The sequence below is a fragment of the Meles meles genome, chromosome 4, assembly GCF_922984935.1.
Source record: "Meles meles chromosome 4, mMelMel3.1 paternal haplotype, whole genome shotgun sequence".
NCBI classification, from domain to species: domain Eukaryota; kingdom Metazoa; phylum Chordata; class Mammalia; order Carnivora; family Mustelidae; genus Meles; species Meles meles.
Window position 1 is genome coordinate 162,927,507 of NC_060069.1, and position 15,220 is coordinate 162,942,726.

The following is a 15,220-nucleotide window of genomic DNA, read 5'->3' on the forward strand; positions in this document are numbered from 1 at the left end:
GAGTGCGGCCGGTCTCTGGGGAGCGGGCCCCGTGGAACCTTCCAGGAGGGCGGGCGTCTGGTGGGAGCCCCCAGCCTGCGCACACAGGCCTGGCCTTCCCCGGTCCTGGAAGGGTTTCTGAGCCTGCGTCCAGGCCCTGAGTCTGACCTGGGACAGTCGCCCCCACTGCCTGGACTGGGGTCTCAGAAACAGAGCCCAAGGTCCTGGGGTGAGCGTCTGATCTGAGAGAGCCCCGCGGGGAGACCCTGGGGCCTGGGTGACGGGGGAGGCCGTCAGACATGTCGTGGGGAGCCGAGGGCCCATCCACCACGAGCTCGGAGCAGCACGGAGTCCTGCTGTCCGGTGTGGTGCCGGCACCAGGGTACCCGGGAGGGTGAGCCGAACCCCAGCACTGCTCCCTCGGGGGCACTCCCGTCCCTCCTGAGCTGGCCGCACGGCCCACTTCTGTTCCACCGCGGTGACGGGGACGCTCGGTGCCGGGCTGCTCCTGGTCCGCGCTCCTGCCTCAGTACCTGCAGAGGCTCGGGGAGGGGGGCTGGTACCCACGAGGTTTTGTTGGGGAGCCCTTGGCCTTAGGGGCTCACAGGCCATATTGGGGACTCCTGGCGGGGGGGTTTCTCATGGTTGGGCCTAGAGACCAGACTGGGGCCCTCTGGCCCTCCAGCTGTCTTCACGTTCCCAAGACCTTGGCAGGGTGTCTTGGTCACTCCGGGAGCAGCAGGCTTGGTGGGGGCCAGGCCAGGGGACCACGCCCTCCTCACTGTGGGGGTCCCGGAGCCTGAAAGCCTTCAGGTCTGCTCTGCCTCTGATGAGTGGGCGCACTCCTGGGGCAGGCCGAGGAGGGGACAGTTCCCCAAGGAAGGGTCCCAAGTGTCTGACCCTCGAGAGACCAGGGACCAGTTCCCGGGTCCCAGAAACTGGAGTGTGCTTCTGCATGAGTGTGTGCATCTCTGGCTGCACGCGTGTGCCTGTGAGTGTGTGTGCGTCTGCGTGCAGACGTAGGCCCGCGGGTGTGCACGTGCCTGCCTGCCCGTGTGTGTGTGGACACGTGCGTGCCTGTGCGTGTGCGTGGGGAGGCTGTAGCTCTGAGCTGTGCACCTGGGCTGGGCCCCCACTGTCCCGACACCCCTCCCTGCAGCCAGGCCCTGCTCCCTAAGCAAAGGAGGGGCTCCCCGTCCTGGAGGAGGCCCCAAAGGCCTGGCTGTCCTGGGGCAATCCCGGATTGTGGAGCAGGCCCTGGACCCCAGGCTCAGTGGGCTCTGCCTTCCAGCTGGTCTTCGAGGACACTGTATGGGGCCCCCGAAGATGCCAGAAGGGTGGGGTGGCACCAGTCGCCTGGCCACAGAGCGCCGACAAGTGTGCCCTGTGCACTGCGCCCAAGGGTCGGGGCTTGCCACGTGGGAGGCCTCAGCCCAGGGCAGGGCCGCTCTGGCGGATGCGAGATCCCAGGAAGTGGCTTCCATGTTCCCAGAGTGTGTGCACGTGGGCCTCTGGACAGGACCCGGGGAGGCTCTGGGCAGACTCCGGAGGCTTCTCTGTTCCACCGTATGGACGCCGTGCGGAGTCTGCTCTGGGGCCAGTGGCCCAAAGACATGGCCAAGGCCTTGACGAGTCCGCCTGTGAACTCAAACACACACAATGTGGAAGGGAGGGCGCCCACGGTGGGTCCCTGCTGTGTGGAGATGCCTGGGGGCGGGGGCGGGGGTGGGCCAGCTGGGCCAGGAGGGGGCTGCGGCTGCAGGTGCTCCCTGATTAGACCAGGCCCACCCAGGCGAATCTCCCTTCTGACTCACTGAGGCGGCTGGTTAGGGACTCTGAGTGACACCTGTGAACGTCCGTGAAGCTCCTTCGCTTCGGCCGCATGTGCAGACTATCCAGCATGTTCACAGCACCCCCCTCCTTGGGGGTGGAGGTCACAGGGGGTCGGGGACCTTGGGGCCACCTGAGCAGCCCACAGACAGCAAGCCCCGCCCTCATGTGCAGGAAAGCATGTGCTGAGCTGGGGTAGGAGGCCAGAGTCAGGCCTCGGGAGCGTGGCTGGGGAACGGGTGCTGGAGGCCCCGGGAATGTGGTGAACTAGGTAGCAGGCATCGCCCGCCTGTGGCCCGAGACTGGGGCAGGGTCCTGGGAGAGGCTGGGGGGGTCTGCTGCAGGGTGGGGCACGGGGGAGGTGTCTACACAGCCCGGAGCCCGGAGCTCGCAGTCCACCTGCCTCGTGAGGCAGCCCCGCCCCCAGGCCCCCCAGCCCCCGTTCAGCCCCCAGGGCTGAGGCTGGCCTGCTCTCCGCCCAGAGGGCTGTCCCCACAGCGCAGGGTGGTCCTGGAGGGCAGCTACCCCGAAGCCACTGTCCCTTGTGTGGAGGAGGCTGTGTCCCTGGGGCAAGCTGGCTGCCAGAGGCTCTGGGACACAGGTGGCCCTTCATCCCTGCTTGTCCTGCCGCTCTGCAAAGACTGTCTCAGGCCCCGGGGACACGGGTGCTTCTGCGAGCTTTGCAGGGAACGAAGCCCACGAGTAAATCTTACCGGGGTTCCCAGACCCTGAGAAGCATCTTCTGAAGCAGAAGGCCTCGTGTCCGGCGGCTTGCACGTGTTTTGACAATTCTGCTGTGGGCAAGGCTCGGGGGAGCGCCGGGGGCATTGCTGGGAAATCGCCCAGAGGCTCGTGCACACAGGTGTGCTCACGCTCACGGCGCGACCGCAAGGAAACATCTCCCCAGGGCCTGCGCGTGGGGTGGGGGCGCGCAGCAACAGGCATTGGGGCGCTGTCCCAGCCCCCTAACAAGGCCCCCCGCCCGGCACGCTTGGTCTGCAGGAGCAGTGAGGACGCTCACCACAGGGACCCCAGCTGCTGGGCACGGGGGCAGGTGTCCTGGTTTTACCTGACATCTTGAAGGCAGGGGTGAGGTGGACGCGTTCCCAGGTTTCTCCCACCACTGCCCCACCCCCACACCTCCCGCCAGCCCCTGCGGAGGGGAGGGTGCAGGTGGGGCTCCCTGGGTGAAGGCCGCGGCCACCAGCCTCCGGAGCGTGGCACCGTGATGGGCAGCTCGGCCCTTGACGCACGAGCAGCATTTCCTCCTCACATGAGACCAGACGGGGCTGCGGGACTCGAACAGCTCAATTCCCAGGAGACGTCTACGATCTTGCTACGGGATGTGGGGGCACAGCACCCAGCAAGCGTGGGGTCCCATGGGTCCACGCTGGTCATAGCCTGAATGCACACTAGGAATGCAGGGGTGCGGCGTCGCGGGCCAGCAAACCGGCTCCATCGCAGGACATGGATGCCCAGCTCCGCCCGCACTCCGCGAGCCCACCGTGGGCGTCCACTCCCAGCGGGGCCAGCGCTCCCTTGGCTGGACAGAACTCCCCGAATGTGTGCTGGCAGCCCCCTAGGCGAGCCCGGGTGGCCCCCAGGCCCCGGCGGGTCCCCCCAGAGCTCCAGGCCCCCAGGGAAGCCCTGGAGCCCATGTGTCCTCGCGGAGAACATGGGCAGCAAAGACCCCCGGGTTCTTCTCGAATTTCCGCAACTGATCTGACTCCAGAACCAACACGGGGACCGTGAGCATTTCTCAGTGCCCTGCCGGGGGAATGGAGGCCTCCCGGGAGCACAACCACCTGAGCACCATCCCTGGAGGTGTGTCCTGCCTCCACATGGGCAGCCCCGCGCTCGGGAACAAGGTGAGCAAGTGCCCCGCCATCTAGGGGACCCCTTCCCCCGCCTGGTCCTCCCGCACAGCACCCCTAGCCAAGATCAAACAGCACCTCGCAGGGCGTCTTCCCCCAAACTCAGACCTCCCCGGCCGCCCTCGGGGAGCAGAGGACCAGCCCGGCGGCCAATCCTAGGTCCCCACACGGGGCGCACCAGATGGCGTGGGCGAGAGGTTGGTGTGAGCCCGGCCAGGTGGGTGGGGAAGGGAGGCCGTCCTCAATTTAACACAAACACCCCGACTTGCTCCGAGACGACGCTTTATTGAGAGTCCGCCCACCGTCCAGCAGAGGGCACACGCGTGTCCCTGCAGCCGCCTCCCCAGACCCCCCCGCAGCGATGCCGTGCTTCTGCGGCTCAGCTCCTGGAGGACCACAGACGCCCTGGAGAGAAACCCCCCGCCCGGCACCCAGTGCCCAGCGGCAGCCCTGGGCCCCCGGCACTTTGAAACCCACTGGCCTGAGAGCAGCCTCCCCTTTAAGGGAGCGGCGTCTCCCGGGCACCGTCGCCCCATCGGGATTCTCGCACATGGTGCACAGGTCACCCTCTGCTCGCACGGCGACGGACACATTACAGAGATCTGGGTCCCCCAGCCGGAGTGGGGGCGGAGGGCACCCCTGCTCCCGTCCCGGCCGCAGCAGCACCCGTAGGCTGGCTACCAGCTCAGAAAGCATGTCGCTGCCCAGCCCGGGGAGGCATCCTCAGCTGCTGGGGGTCGGGGGGACTAGGAAGGGACCGGCCCCCGGCCTGCAGCATGACCACGTAGCGCCTGCGCCTCAGAGCAAGGCCCACGGCTCTCCCCATGGTGTCCTCCCCACCAGCGGCCTCTCCCATGCAGCACCCGGGTCCTGCCTGTCCCGCACAAACCTCTGCACCCTGCGGGCTCTTAAGAAGGCATAGAAAAGGGGAAGGTGGGTTCTCCAGCCCTCTCCCAGCCCTGCCGGTCACACGCAATGCCCCGGTTGCGGCCGGTGGTGGTGTGGGTCTGCTGGCGTGAGGACGGTAGCATTCTGGAAGCTGGCCGCAGTGGACAGAGTCCATCCCACAACTGGGTCAGAGAACCAACAGGGAAACGTGTGTGAGCGATGGCCCTCACCTTCAAAACAATGTCAAGGTCATGTCTGTCCCCTAGGAAACGCCTGCTTCCAGATCGGACTTTGGTAAGATATTTATTAGGGACGGGGGGCCCTGCCCGCCTCAGGAAGAGAGAAGTCCAGGGGGACCCGGACCCCGTGCAGGCCGGTGTGCACTGGGCCCTGCGCAGGGAGGGCACCCAGCACAGTGCCCGACGCCCTGCCTGCTCTCACTGGGGCACCGTCTGCACCAAGGGCCTGGCTCCCGCAGGCGGGCCAGAGCTTCCTGGGACACGGCCCGCGTGCTGGGACTCAGCCGGGGTCCCGTGGAGGCCGTGGCTGTGGCAGGGACCCCACATCTCCCAGGCGCTTGGGCACAGGGTCGTGGGAGGAAAGGCTTGGCAGCTCGGGCTCCCGGCTGACCGTCACTCCACGTCCTCCTGCAGCTCCAGCTTGTGCAGGGCCTGGAGCCGGCCGACCACGGTCTGCCGCACGGCCTCCAGCCCCTCGGCGTCCAGCTCCCGCAGCAGCAGCAGGATGGCGCTCAGCACATTGTCCTGGGGGCACAGGGTCACCGGTTGAGGGCCCGACCCTGACACGGACACCGCGGGCAACTGGCCTTCCAGGCAACCCGGGACAGACACGGACAGAGACTCAGGCGGATGGAGCCTGGGGGGACTGCCCAGAGAGGTTAAGCCACTGGCCCTCGGCCACACAGTAGGGATCAGTGCAGGGGGAACAGGACCTTGTGGAGGACGGTGACCTGTGCAGGGTCAAGGACAGTGACCTGTCCTTGGGCCTCAGGCCCAGGGACAGCCGCCTATACTGGCCTGCAGCCCACAGTCAATTTTGTCAGTGGCTCTGGGGGACGCTTTTCCCCGAGGGTGGCCTGGCCCCTCCCAAGGACAGGGCCTCTGCCCATCACCCTCTGCACCACCCACAAGCTTTTTAAGTTCCTCGAGGGGGTGCTGGCAGCCCCCAGCCCCGACCGTGGAGCCCTTCCCGTGTGTGCTATGGTCCCACAGCTCTGGGCAGACCCTGCCGCCGGGAGCCAGGAGCAGACCCTGAGGGTCACGGGCCTCCCTCAGGCCCCGGCTCTGCTCAGGCAGCCCTCCTCCCACGTGACAGAGGCAACGTCCCCACTGGGCCAAGCTGATGGTGGTGACCCCATTCTGCTGGCCACACTCAGGACGTGAGCCATTCCGGCCGATGACGCCGGTCCTGCTGGCTGCGGGCCCACAGGGAAGCTGCCCTTTCCGTCCCATCAGGACACGCGTGGGAAGACAGGGCCCCTCTCCTCTTGGGTGTGCACTGGGATCAGACGGCCAGCCCGGTGACCAGGAGGGGAACACGCCCCAGGACCCGCCAGAATAACGAGGAGGCAGATGCTTGGAAAGGTCCGGCATGTTGGACGGAGCTGCCCACATAACCCACTCCTTGAACCTGTTACTCCTTACAGACCACCAGGAGCCACGATGCCATAGAAGCCGCCCTGCAGGGACACGGAGGCCACCCCATAAGCAGCCCCCCTGCAGCGTCAGCGCTGCTCGAGCCGCCTTGAGCCCCAGACGCAGGGCGGACCCGGGGCTCGTGTGTGGCACCGAGTGGCCCGCACGCTGCTTCGGGGATCCCCTCTCGCTCCGGGGCTGCTCCTTCTCTACTGGCCTGGACACCCGCTCTGGTCCAGCTCAGAGCCAGCTTCCAGCCCTGGGTCCCTGGGTGTCTGCAGCCTGTCCAGCCCCGCCCTCCACATGCCGGGCAGCAGGAGTGGTGGCCGCCTCCAGCCCAGGCCGTCCCCAGGTCACACTCACCCTGTTCTTGTGACCACTCGTGGTGTCCCTCTGCAAGAAGGAAGGAAACCGCTTCCGGGAAGGTGACTTCAGGCCCAGCTGGCTCCGGACGCTGCAGGGAGGAGGGGAGCACGGGGTGCGTGAGGCCTGACCTGCTTGGGGCCCCATTTCCAACCCCGGAGCCGCCGATCACAGTGAGGAAGGCGACTCGCCGCTTGGTGACACTGCTTCTGGAGGGACGGAGCCCGGCACGGGCAGGGGCACAAAGGATTGACGGGCAAGCACGTATCTCTCTGGCCCCCTGGGGGGCCCCCTCGCACCAGCGTGGGGGACACGGAACACAAATGGGAATGCAGAGCCGTGGGCGGGGGCGGCACCCAGACGTCTTCCCGCACCGGCGGCCAACAGAACGGCCGGCTTGGCTGCCGAGTGGCCGCAGCCCGACCACCTTACTGGGCTCGGCTGTTGCTACCACGTTTCCCGTGCTCTGTGGCTGCTCATAAATGCCCGTGACAGTCTGCAGCCTGTCCCCAGAGACTGCTTCAGCCACATCGGCAGCACTGTGGTCAGAGGTCCCCCCTCCTTGGGGCCGCATATCCCCCCCACCACCAGCAGCTCAGCTGGCCACGGTCACAGCCTCATGGCCTGTCCTCGGGAGGCTGCAGGGCTGGGCCCAGGGGTGCCCTCAGGCCCCGCCACCCAGGCCCCGCCGGCCCATGTCACCTGCCCCAACTCCAGGCCACTCCTGCTGCCGGCGTGGTTCCACACCCACACACGCCTGGACCCAGAGCCTTCCGGACACACAGCCGGAAGCAGGCTGGGGGTCGCTGAGCGGCAGATGGCAGGAACCGCGCCGGGCAGCTGCTCCCCTCCTTCCCAGAAGGGCCCACTGAGTCCCCAGGAGGACCCTAGAGGCAGGCCCGCGGCCCCCGCCAGGCTCACCTCGTCTCCTCCTCGCCACAACTCAGTGCGTCCTGCCGGGTCTCTGCGCTGGTGTCCATGGCGCTCAGGGCGTAGGACAGCTCAGACCCGCCGTTCCCTGTGCCCTCAATGCCCGGGGCCGTGACCTCCTCTCCCTCCACCAGCGCACGGGACAGCTCCTCCTCGGTCACGGCTTCAGAGCGGGGGCGGGGAGCAACGGCATCAGAGCGGACTGGCCCCCACAGGAGCCACCCCCCCGACCCCCGCCAGGAGAGCCCCGGGAGGGGCAGCTGCCCATCTGGAGGGGTCAGGGCTGTGCGGGGCGCCGCCGGGGCAGGCACGTACGCTGGTTGTCCAGCTTCTGCAGGTGCGGCAGGTTGCGCAGGACGGTCATGCGGTAGAGGTGCGGGTCGGGGCCGCAGCACGGGTTCTCCGCCAGCCAGAGCACGCGCAGGCGCGGCAGGCCCTTCAGGTGGAAGAGCTCGGCCAGGCTGGGGATGCGGTTCTTCCGCAGGTAGAGCTCTCTCAGCTGCGGGCACCGGCTCACAGGCTCCAGGGTGGAGACGCTGTTGACGCTGCAGGGGACAGCACGGGGACAGCAGGGGATCAGGACGGTGAGCACCCCGCCCGCTTGCGGAGGGCAGCCCCCCTCCACAGCACCCCTCTCGGGTCCGCTGCAAACACCAGAAAAGACCCCCGCGGGGTCAGGCCCATCTGCCCTCTCCGTGGAAGGACGTGGACACTGGACCTGTGAGTCAAGTTCAACAAAGACCGCAGGTGTAAGGACGGAAAGTCCCTCAGGCTGGAACCCGGAGGAGCAGGGAGCCATGCCCTGGCCTCTGGCTTGGTCAGGCCTCTGGGAGGGGGCGCAGCTGGGAGGTCGGAGGTCTCACTTTCCCTCACAGGACAGGGAACAGGCCACCAAAGAACGCCCCTGTGCCCCTAAGAGGGCAGCGGCCGGAAAACCCCGCAGCAACACAGCAAGCGCAAGCGAGCTCAGCCTTCCGCAGGACGGAGCACCGACCTCCCAAATCCCTGCTGCGGGAAGAAACAGAGTAGGCTTACGTTCTGTCCCTCAGACTTGTGAACGCACCAGACAGAGAATCGTCAGACCTCTAGGCAGAGAGCCTACAGGCTCACGGGGACGCAAGCAGAAAGCTTCCCACCTCCGCAAAGCCAGACGGACTGCAAAGGCGTGCTCAGCGGGCGGGCAGGCGGCCGGACGGATGCCCAGTGAGAGCACTGTGCGGGCCAGGACAGTCACCCCCCACCGCAGTCCTGGGGACGCTGCCGCTCCCTGCACAGCTGGGGGGGCATGGGTGGGGCCACTCGGAGCGACCCCGCCGGAAGGGCCAGATGATCTAGAACATTCTCTGCCGGAGGCTGCAAGGGCAGGGACAGCACCACAGCGGGGGCCGGTTACTGCTGGGGCTGTTGGTGTGGAGGCCTGTGCTTAGCACAGGCGAGCGGCACGCGACAGCCCATAGGCAGCAGACGCCACTGCGCCCAGAGCAGGGCGAGGCTCCGCCATCTCCCAGTCTGAGATCCGAGCCACACCTGCCCGCCGTCCTCCTGCAGAGCACCGGGCTGGCTGTGGCTGCACGGTGTTGTGTCCCCCCAAACTCCTATGCTGAAACCTAAGCCCCAGGGTGACAGGGTTCGGGGGGACGGGGTCAGGGCACCCTCAGGAAAGAGCTCCCCTGAGCTCCCTCGCCCCTCCCCAACACGGGGACCCAGGGAGAAGGGGCCTCCCCAGACACTGAAACGCCAACACCTTCACCTTGGACTCGCAGCTCCAGAGGCACGAGACACGCTGTCTACCGTCCGCAAGCCGCCTGGTCTACGGGACTCTTACAGCAGCCCGGACAGACGGCCCGCCTGCGCGAGGCTCTGAGACCAAAGGGAAGTGACCGCACCCCAGGAAAGGACTTGGCGCCCTGTGTTCACACTGCGATTCACGCTCCGGTTCCAACGCAGCTGGCCACGCAGGCCCTGGGCACCTGAGCTCAGTCCACGACCCTGGGCCTCCCGTCCTTTCTCTGGGCCGTGAGCACGACAGGTCCTATGGCTCAGGGAGGCCCAGCGACCTGCCCCCAAAGCCCCCACGCAGGGCAGAGGCTGGCAGGAGCTGCGCCCATTTCCAGGAATGAAAGGCGATCCACTGACTCCTCAGGGACGCTCCGAGCTCCAATCTCGGCCTCACTGGTACCAAGAACTCCACGACACAGACGGCGGGCCGGCACGCTCGCCAAGCTGTTTCCCCGCCTGCACCCGCTCCTCGCTGCCCCCACATGGGCAGGCGCCAGTACCATGTCCATATTCCAGAGCAGGAAACCGAGGCCAGAGATCTGAGCCTTGCCCAAGGGGAGAGCCAGCGACCGGCAAGCAGTGGTGACTCCCAGGCCCCCTCCCCCGACCCTCCAAACCGCCCGGCTGCCAGAAATGCCGACGGCTGCGATTGGCTCATGCACGGTTTCCCTAGTCTGTCAAGATGCCAGTGCCCCCGGGAGAGACGGCTACAGTCACCACAGCGCGTGTGACACAGAGACTCTGGCAGAAACGGGGCAGAAGCCGCGGGAGCTCTGGGGGCAGACACTGAGGCTGCTCACAGGGCAGGAGTGTTTCCACCTGGAACCGATCCTGGCGGGCGGGCAGGGACCCAGCTGGACCGGGAAGGCCAGGCAGAGCTGGGAGGGGCCCTGTGCGCTCGGCTGCCCCGCCCACAGAGGCGGCCTCCCAGACACACTCCTGGGGGGACTTCTCCCGTTATCTCAGGTTTCTGAAGGTTCCCGTCCTCCTTCCAGCCCCGGGACTCAGAGCGCAGCAGCGTGTAGGTACCTGAGTGTGATTACTTCCAGGCTGGGCATCTCCCGGCAGATGGAGACCTAGGAAGGAAAGGAAGCTGGTGGGGCACATACTGCTGGGCACCGCCGGAGAGCCCCGCGTGGCCACGGCCACACGCAGCGCCGCCGCCGCCGCCGAGGCAGAGCTGGCACAGAACACGAGAGCCCGCGGGCTCTGCGTCACACTCAGTACTCCGCACTGTCCTCGGGACCCCTCAGCCCGCAGGAGAAACACGCACGGTCTCTCTCTCGCCGCCACCAAACGTGGCCAGGATCCCTACCCTCATATGGCCTCAGAAGACATCAGCTAAGGGGACCTCTGCGGTCCCTACGCTGGACAGAGAACCTTTGTCTCACGGTCCCTGAGGCACAAGGAGAGGGCTTGGCCATCAGACCCGGGCCAAAAGGGAGACAGGATTGCAGCTGGATCCCGTACCATCTAATGCAGTCAGTTCAGGGGCAAAGAGCAACAAGGTGCCCGGCTGGGTCCACAACGGGTCCCTAACCTCTGAGGCCGAAGGGCTGGGTAGTCCCCAGACGTCTCTGCACCTGCCACGCGCCAGGCACCGAGCCAGACAGGGCCCTTGACCTCAACAGGCTTGCAGTCTGCTCAGAACACTTCACGTGTGCAGTGGAGTGGTTTTCTGCTCCGGTGGTATTTTTGGTTCTTTTAGGGTAGTTTTTGGCTGCTTGAACATGCTGCGTTTCAGTTACAGTGTGAGCTGGAATCAGCTCTTCTGGATAGCCCAGCGCCGGCAGCACTTCCGACTGTTTTCAAGGAAAGGCACCGTTCAAGTGACAAAAAAGACAAGACAGGCACGTGGTCCCTGTGTGAGTCGGGACTTTCAGTCCAGGAGACGGAGAAAGGGGAAGAAATCTGTTCACACACCCACAGCTCCGCTCAGGGTGCTGCTCCCTGACCCCCACCCTGTGCCCCACTCCCCTGCCACGGCCTGGGGGGCAGAGCACAACACTGGATCCCAGGGAGAGCGGGAGCTGAAGGGAACGACTGCTCCCTCCTCCGTGAGACTGGGACATGCAGGAACTTCAGAATAAAGCCGGGCACAGGGCATAGCTTTTCCTTCGTCGTTCCACGCTACGCAAACCGCTACGTTGGGCAGAGTAGCAGGTTAGGGGCTGAACGGAACGCGTGCAGTTCTGTAAATTCCGCGGTCCTCCTGGGGGGCAGGATACAACTTCCGGGACCAGAGGGCACGGGGAGAGGGTCGCCGTAATACTTACATCTGTGAGGCGGCTGCCCCTAGAGAAAGAAAAGACGTAGGAACTTTAATTTTATTAAAGCTGAGTAAAATAGTATTTGAAACACAAATTCCAAAAATGAATGACAAACGTCCACAGGCTAAAATTCCACAATGTCGGTGACAAAGTCAGGGACGGCCTGTCCAGACGAGCGGCAAAGGGGTCAAACCTTGGAGAGGGCTGTTTGCGACACAAGTCTCTGCCCCCGCTGGAGGGCTACCTCTCCGACCAAGGAGCCGGAGAGCCGCTGCGCTTGGAGGACAGAGATGGGCTCACTCTGCAGGCGGTGGCAAGGCCGCACAATGTCCCTCACTGACGAAGCAAACAAGCGAGCCCTTGTGAGGCCGAGTGCAGAGGCTGAGCGTGCGGCTGGTGAACACAGACGCTCGAGCGCCTGAATCAGGGCCCTTGTCTCTGCTGCTCAGACAAGGCCCCGCCACCTCTCGGAACACAAAGAGGGGCGTTATTGGGAACAAGTGAGAAGGCCGGGCTCTGGGCTAAGCTCCCCACGCCCCCTCCACTGCCCCGCATACAGGGGTGCGTGAGGCCTTGCCTCGAGACCCCGGTGAACACCTGTAGATCCTTCAGGAGTTCCTGAAGCGCGTCTGTCCTTCCCTGGTCCAGCCAGACCTGGCCTGCCCAGCCTGGAGCCCACACTGACCCCGGACCCGGCCCGCCCAGCCTGGAGCCCGCGCTGACCCCGGACCCGGCCCGCTCAGCCTGGAGCCCGCACTGACCCCAGCTCCTGCATCCCCTCCCGCCCCTCCCAGACAGCGAGGCACGGGGGTGCTGGGTGTCCCCACCTTCCCGGCGAGGGAGCGGCTCAGCCCTGCATCCCCCACCCGCAGGAGACCCGGCTCCGGCGCGGATGTCAGAAAACGGCCTCCCCAAGGCAGCGTGGGCCCCACGGGCGCTGTCCGAAGGCCGGCGAGGAGCCTTGGGGCGACCCCAGCCGCCCCGGGCAGGCAGAGCACGTCCGCCGCCACGGCCCGGGGGTGCAAGCTCCGGGACGACCCCGGCCGCGGCCCCGGTTTGCGGCAGCACCTCCCGCAGGCGGAGCGGCCCGGCGCCCGCGTCCTTCCACCCCGACCTCCCTGGGCTCCTCGCCGGCCCGTCCCGCCCGCGGCCCAGAGCCCAGCCGCGGGTCCGGGGCGGCGGGCAGGACGCGCGGGGGCCGCCCCGGCCTCTGGGCCCTCACCAGCAGTTGAGCTTCCGCACGCTGTGCAGCTCCGAGGCCTTGGCGCGGGACAGGACCATCTTCCGAGTCAGCTTCATGGCCGAGCGCCCGGGGACCCACTCGCGCCGCGGCCGGCCCGACCCAGCCCTCGAACCCGGACGGTCTCCGCTCCACGGCGGCCTGTCTCCAGGGGGCGGGGCCCGCGTCGTCAGGGGTGGGGCCCGCGAGCCCATTGGTCACCCTGTGAGGGGGCGGAGCGGCGCGAGCGCAGTGAGGACACCGAAGCTTGACTCAGAACGTTGGCTCCGCCCCGCCCCGCCCCTCGGGCCGGGCGCCCTGCGCGGCGCATGCGCGGCGCGGGGAGTGGGCGTCTGACGCGGTTCTGCCGCGCCCGCGCGAGGACCGAGTTCCTGACCGAGCCCCAGCCCGGGCCCCCGGGCCCCTGAGGACCCCGCCCCCAGCCGGAGCCCCCAAGCCCGGAGGACCGCGGGGACCGTTGCTGACCCCGCGTCGCTGCCAGACCCGGCGGTCGGGGGCAGCCCCGGGGCCGCGGGCGTGTAGGGACGCGGCTCGCGAGGACTAAGCGGTTCAGAACCGGGTGGCCGGGCTGCGGCGCGCGGACCCGGTCCGGGCCTCCGCGCCGGCGCACGTGACCGCCGAGTGCCCTCCGGGACCCCCGTCCCCGCCGAGCCTGTCGGGGCCCCGCGTCCGGCGAAGCGCTCGGCCGGCGAGGAGGGTCCCGTCGCCCTGGCCCGCGGCGAGCCAGACCCCCGGACACGTCCCCGCCGTCCGTCCGCGGCCCTCCTCTGCCCCTCGCCGCCGACCCCGCTGCCCTGCGGTCCGGCCAGAGCCCGCCTCTCCGCCCTCCCCGTCCGGAGAGCGTGTGCTCGGCCGCAGCACCGACGGGGTGGGGCTGCGCGCAGGCCCCGCGGCGCGACCGGCGGAGACTCGGGCAAACCCGCCGCAGGTCTCCGCCCGCGGCCGGCGCTGCTGGTGCAGACGAGTGGGGCGTTGGGCAGCCGCCGGGCCCGGGCGTCCTTGTGCGGGCCTGGCTGGGCCACGGCGGCCCGATTCCGGCCCTGCGCCCTCCCACCGAGGCCGGCGAGGTGCCCACGGTGGTGCGGAGTCTCCTCGGGCCACGGGAGAAGACACAGGCAGTGAGACGCTCTCGAGCGGACACGGGCCTTACGAGCTGCCCCGGGCACCCGTCCAGGTCTCTGGCAGCCGGGAGCTTGTCTCATGCAGGAGTCCTACAGTCCCAGGGGCCCCGTCCAGAGACCGGGGTCCTACAGTCCCAGGGGCCCCGTCCAGAGACCGGGGTCCTACCGTCCCAGGGACCCCCGTCCAGAGACCAGGGTCCTACAATCCCAGAGACCCCATCCAGAGACCGGGGTCCTACGGTCCCAGGGACCCCCGTCCAGAGACCGGGGTCCTACGGTCCCAGAGACCCCCGTCCAGAGACCGGGGTCCTACGGTCCCAGAGACCCCATCCAGAGACCGGGGTCCTACGGTCCCAGGGACCCCCGTCCAGAGACCGGGGTCCTACCGTCCCAGGGACCCCCGTCCAGAGACCGGGGTCCTACGGTCCCAGAGACCCCATCCAGAGACCGGGGTCCTACGGTCCCAGGGACCCCCGTCCAGAGACCGGGGTCCTACGGTCCCAGAGACCCCAGCCAGAGACCGGGGTCCTACGGTCCCAGGGACCCCCGTCCAGAGACCGGGGTCCTACGGTCCCAGGGACCCCCGTCCAGAGACCGGGGTCCTACGGTCCCAGAGACCCCCCAGCCAGAGACTGGGGTCCTACGGTCCCAGAGACCCTCCAGCCAGAGACCGGGGTCCTACAGTCCCAGAGACCCCCCAGCCAGAGGGCCTGCCAAGCTGGGCGTGGCGGAGTCCCCAGCAGACAGAAGCGGGCATCTGCAGAAAGTGGTCCTGGGGGACTGACAGGCTTGGGACAGGGTATTGCAGGTGGTGGCTGTGGGCCGGGGCCAATGGGGAAGTGGCTTGGGAGTTGCTGGCCGGCTGGAATGGCCCCTCCTCCTCCTTCCTGGACCCGTGTGGTCCCAGCAAAGGGACAAGTCCAGGGGGGCTGTTGCACAGACTGTGGTCTCAGGACGGCCGCACCGGAGGGCTTGCTGGAGGCGTTGGGCGGGAGAGGCGTGGAGACTCCCCGCGGGTCTGCCGCAGCAGGTCAAGGCCCGCAGCTCCAGCGTGTGTGGAATTCCCGCACCCGTCACTGGGGAACAGGAATCGCTCGTCCCTGAGTCCAGGCGGCTCTGGCAGGAAACCTCTCAGCTAGCCGGGAGGGGCCCCCACGGAGGGCAAGGGGGCAGCTGTGCTTACAGCTCGCCGGCCTCTGGGGCCTCTCCAGCCCCTGCCACCTCGGTGTTCACGAGGGTAGCCCGGGTGCGAGCCCATGGAAGCTGCGGGTGACGCGGGTGACGTGAGGAT

General features: G+C 67.6%; 1 protein-coding gene across 2 annotated transcripts; it reads right to left on the reverse strand.

Moving 5' to 3' along the window:
* Positions 1 to 4,855: 4,855 nt before the first annotated feature.
* Positions 4,856 to 12,978, reverse strand: CFAP410 (cilia and flagella associated protein 410). 2 transcript variants are annotated; one of them, XM_046003928.1, is made up of 7 exons: positions 12,791 to 12,978; positions 11,575 to 11,593; positions 10,328 to 10,374; positions 7,835 to 8,064; positions 7,511 to 7,682; positions 6,590 to 6,680; positions 4,856 to 5,299 (listed from the first exon to the last, which is right to left on the reverse strand). In XM_046003928.1, exons 1-7 carry the CDS (start codon positions 12,865 to 12,867, stop codon positions 5,204 to 5,206), a joined length of 732 nt encoding a protein of 243 aa, XP_045859884.1. In that variant the 5' UTR covers positions 12,868 to 12,978; the 3' UTR covers positions 4,856 to 5,203. The 2 variants fall into 2 exon arrangements, with proteins under 2 accessions (XP_045859884.1, XP_045859882.1); XM_046003926.1 differs by having other exon boundaries at positions 4,856 to 5,335; positions 12,791 to 12,974.
* Between the last annotated feature and the right edge of the window lie 2,242 nt (positions 12,979 to 15,220).

Coding starts and splice junctions, on each gene's coding strand:
- CFAP410 (XM_046003926.1), bottom strand. CDS start 12,867: ATGAAGCTGACTCGGAAGATGGTCCTGTCCCGCGCCAAGGCCTCGGAG. Junction 8,065..10,327: donor CTGGAAGTAATCACACTCAG/GTACCTACACGC, acceptor TGTCCCCTGCAG/CGTCAACAGCGTCTCCACCC. Junction 5,336..6,589: donor CGAGTGGTCACAAGAACAGG/GTGAGTGTGACC, acceptor CTGTGCCCCCAG/GACAATGTGCTGAGCGCCAT.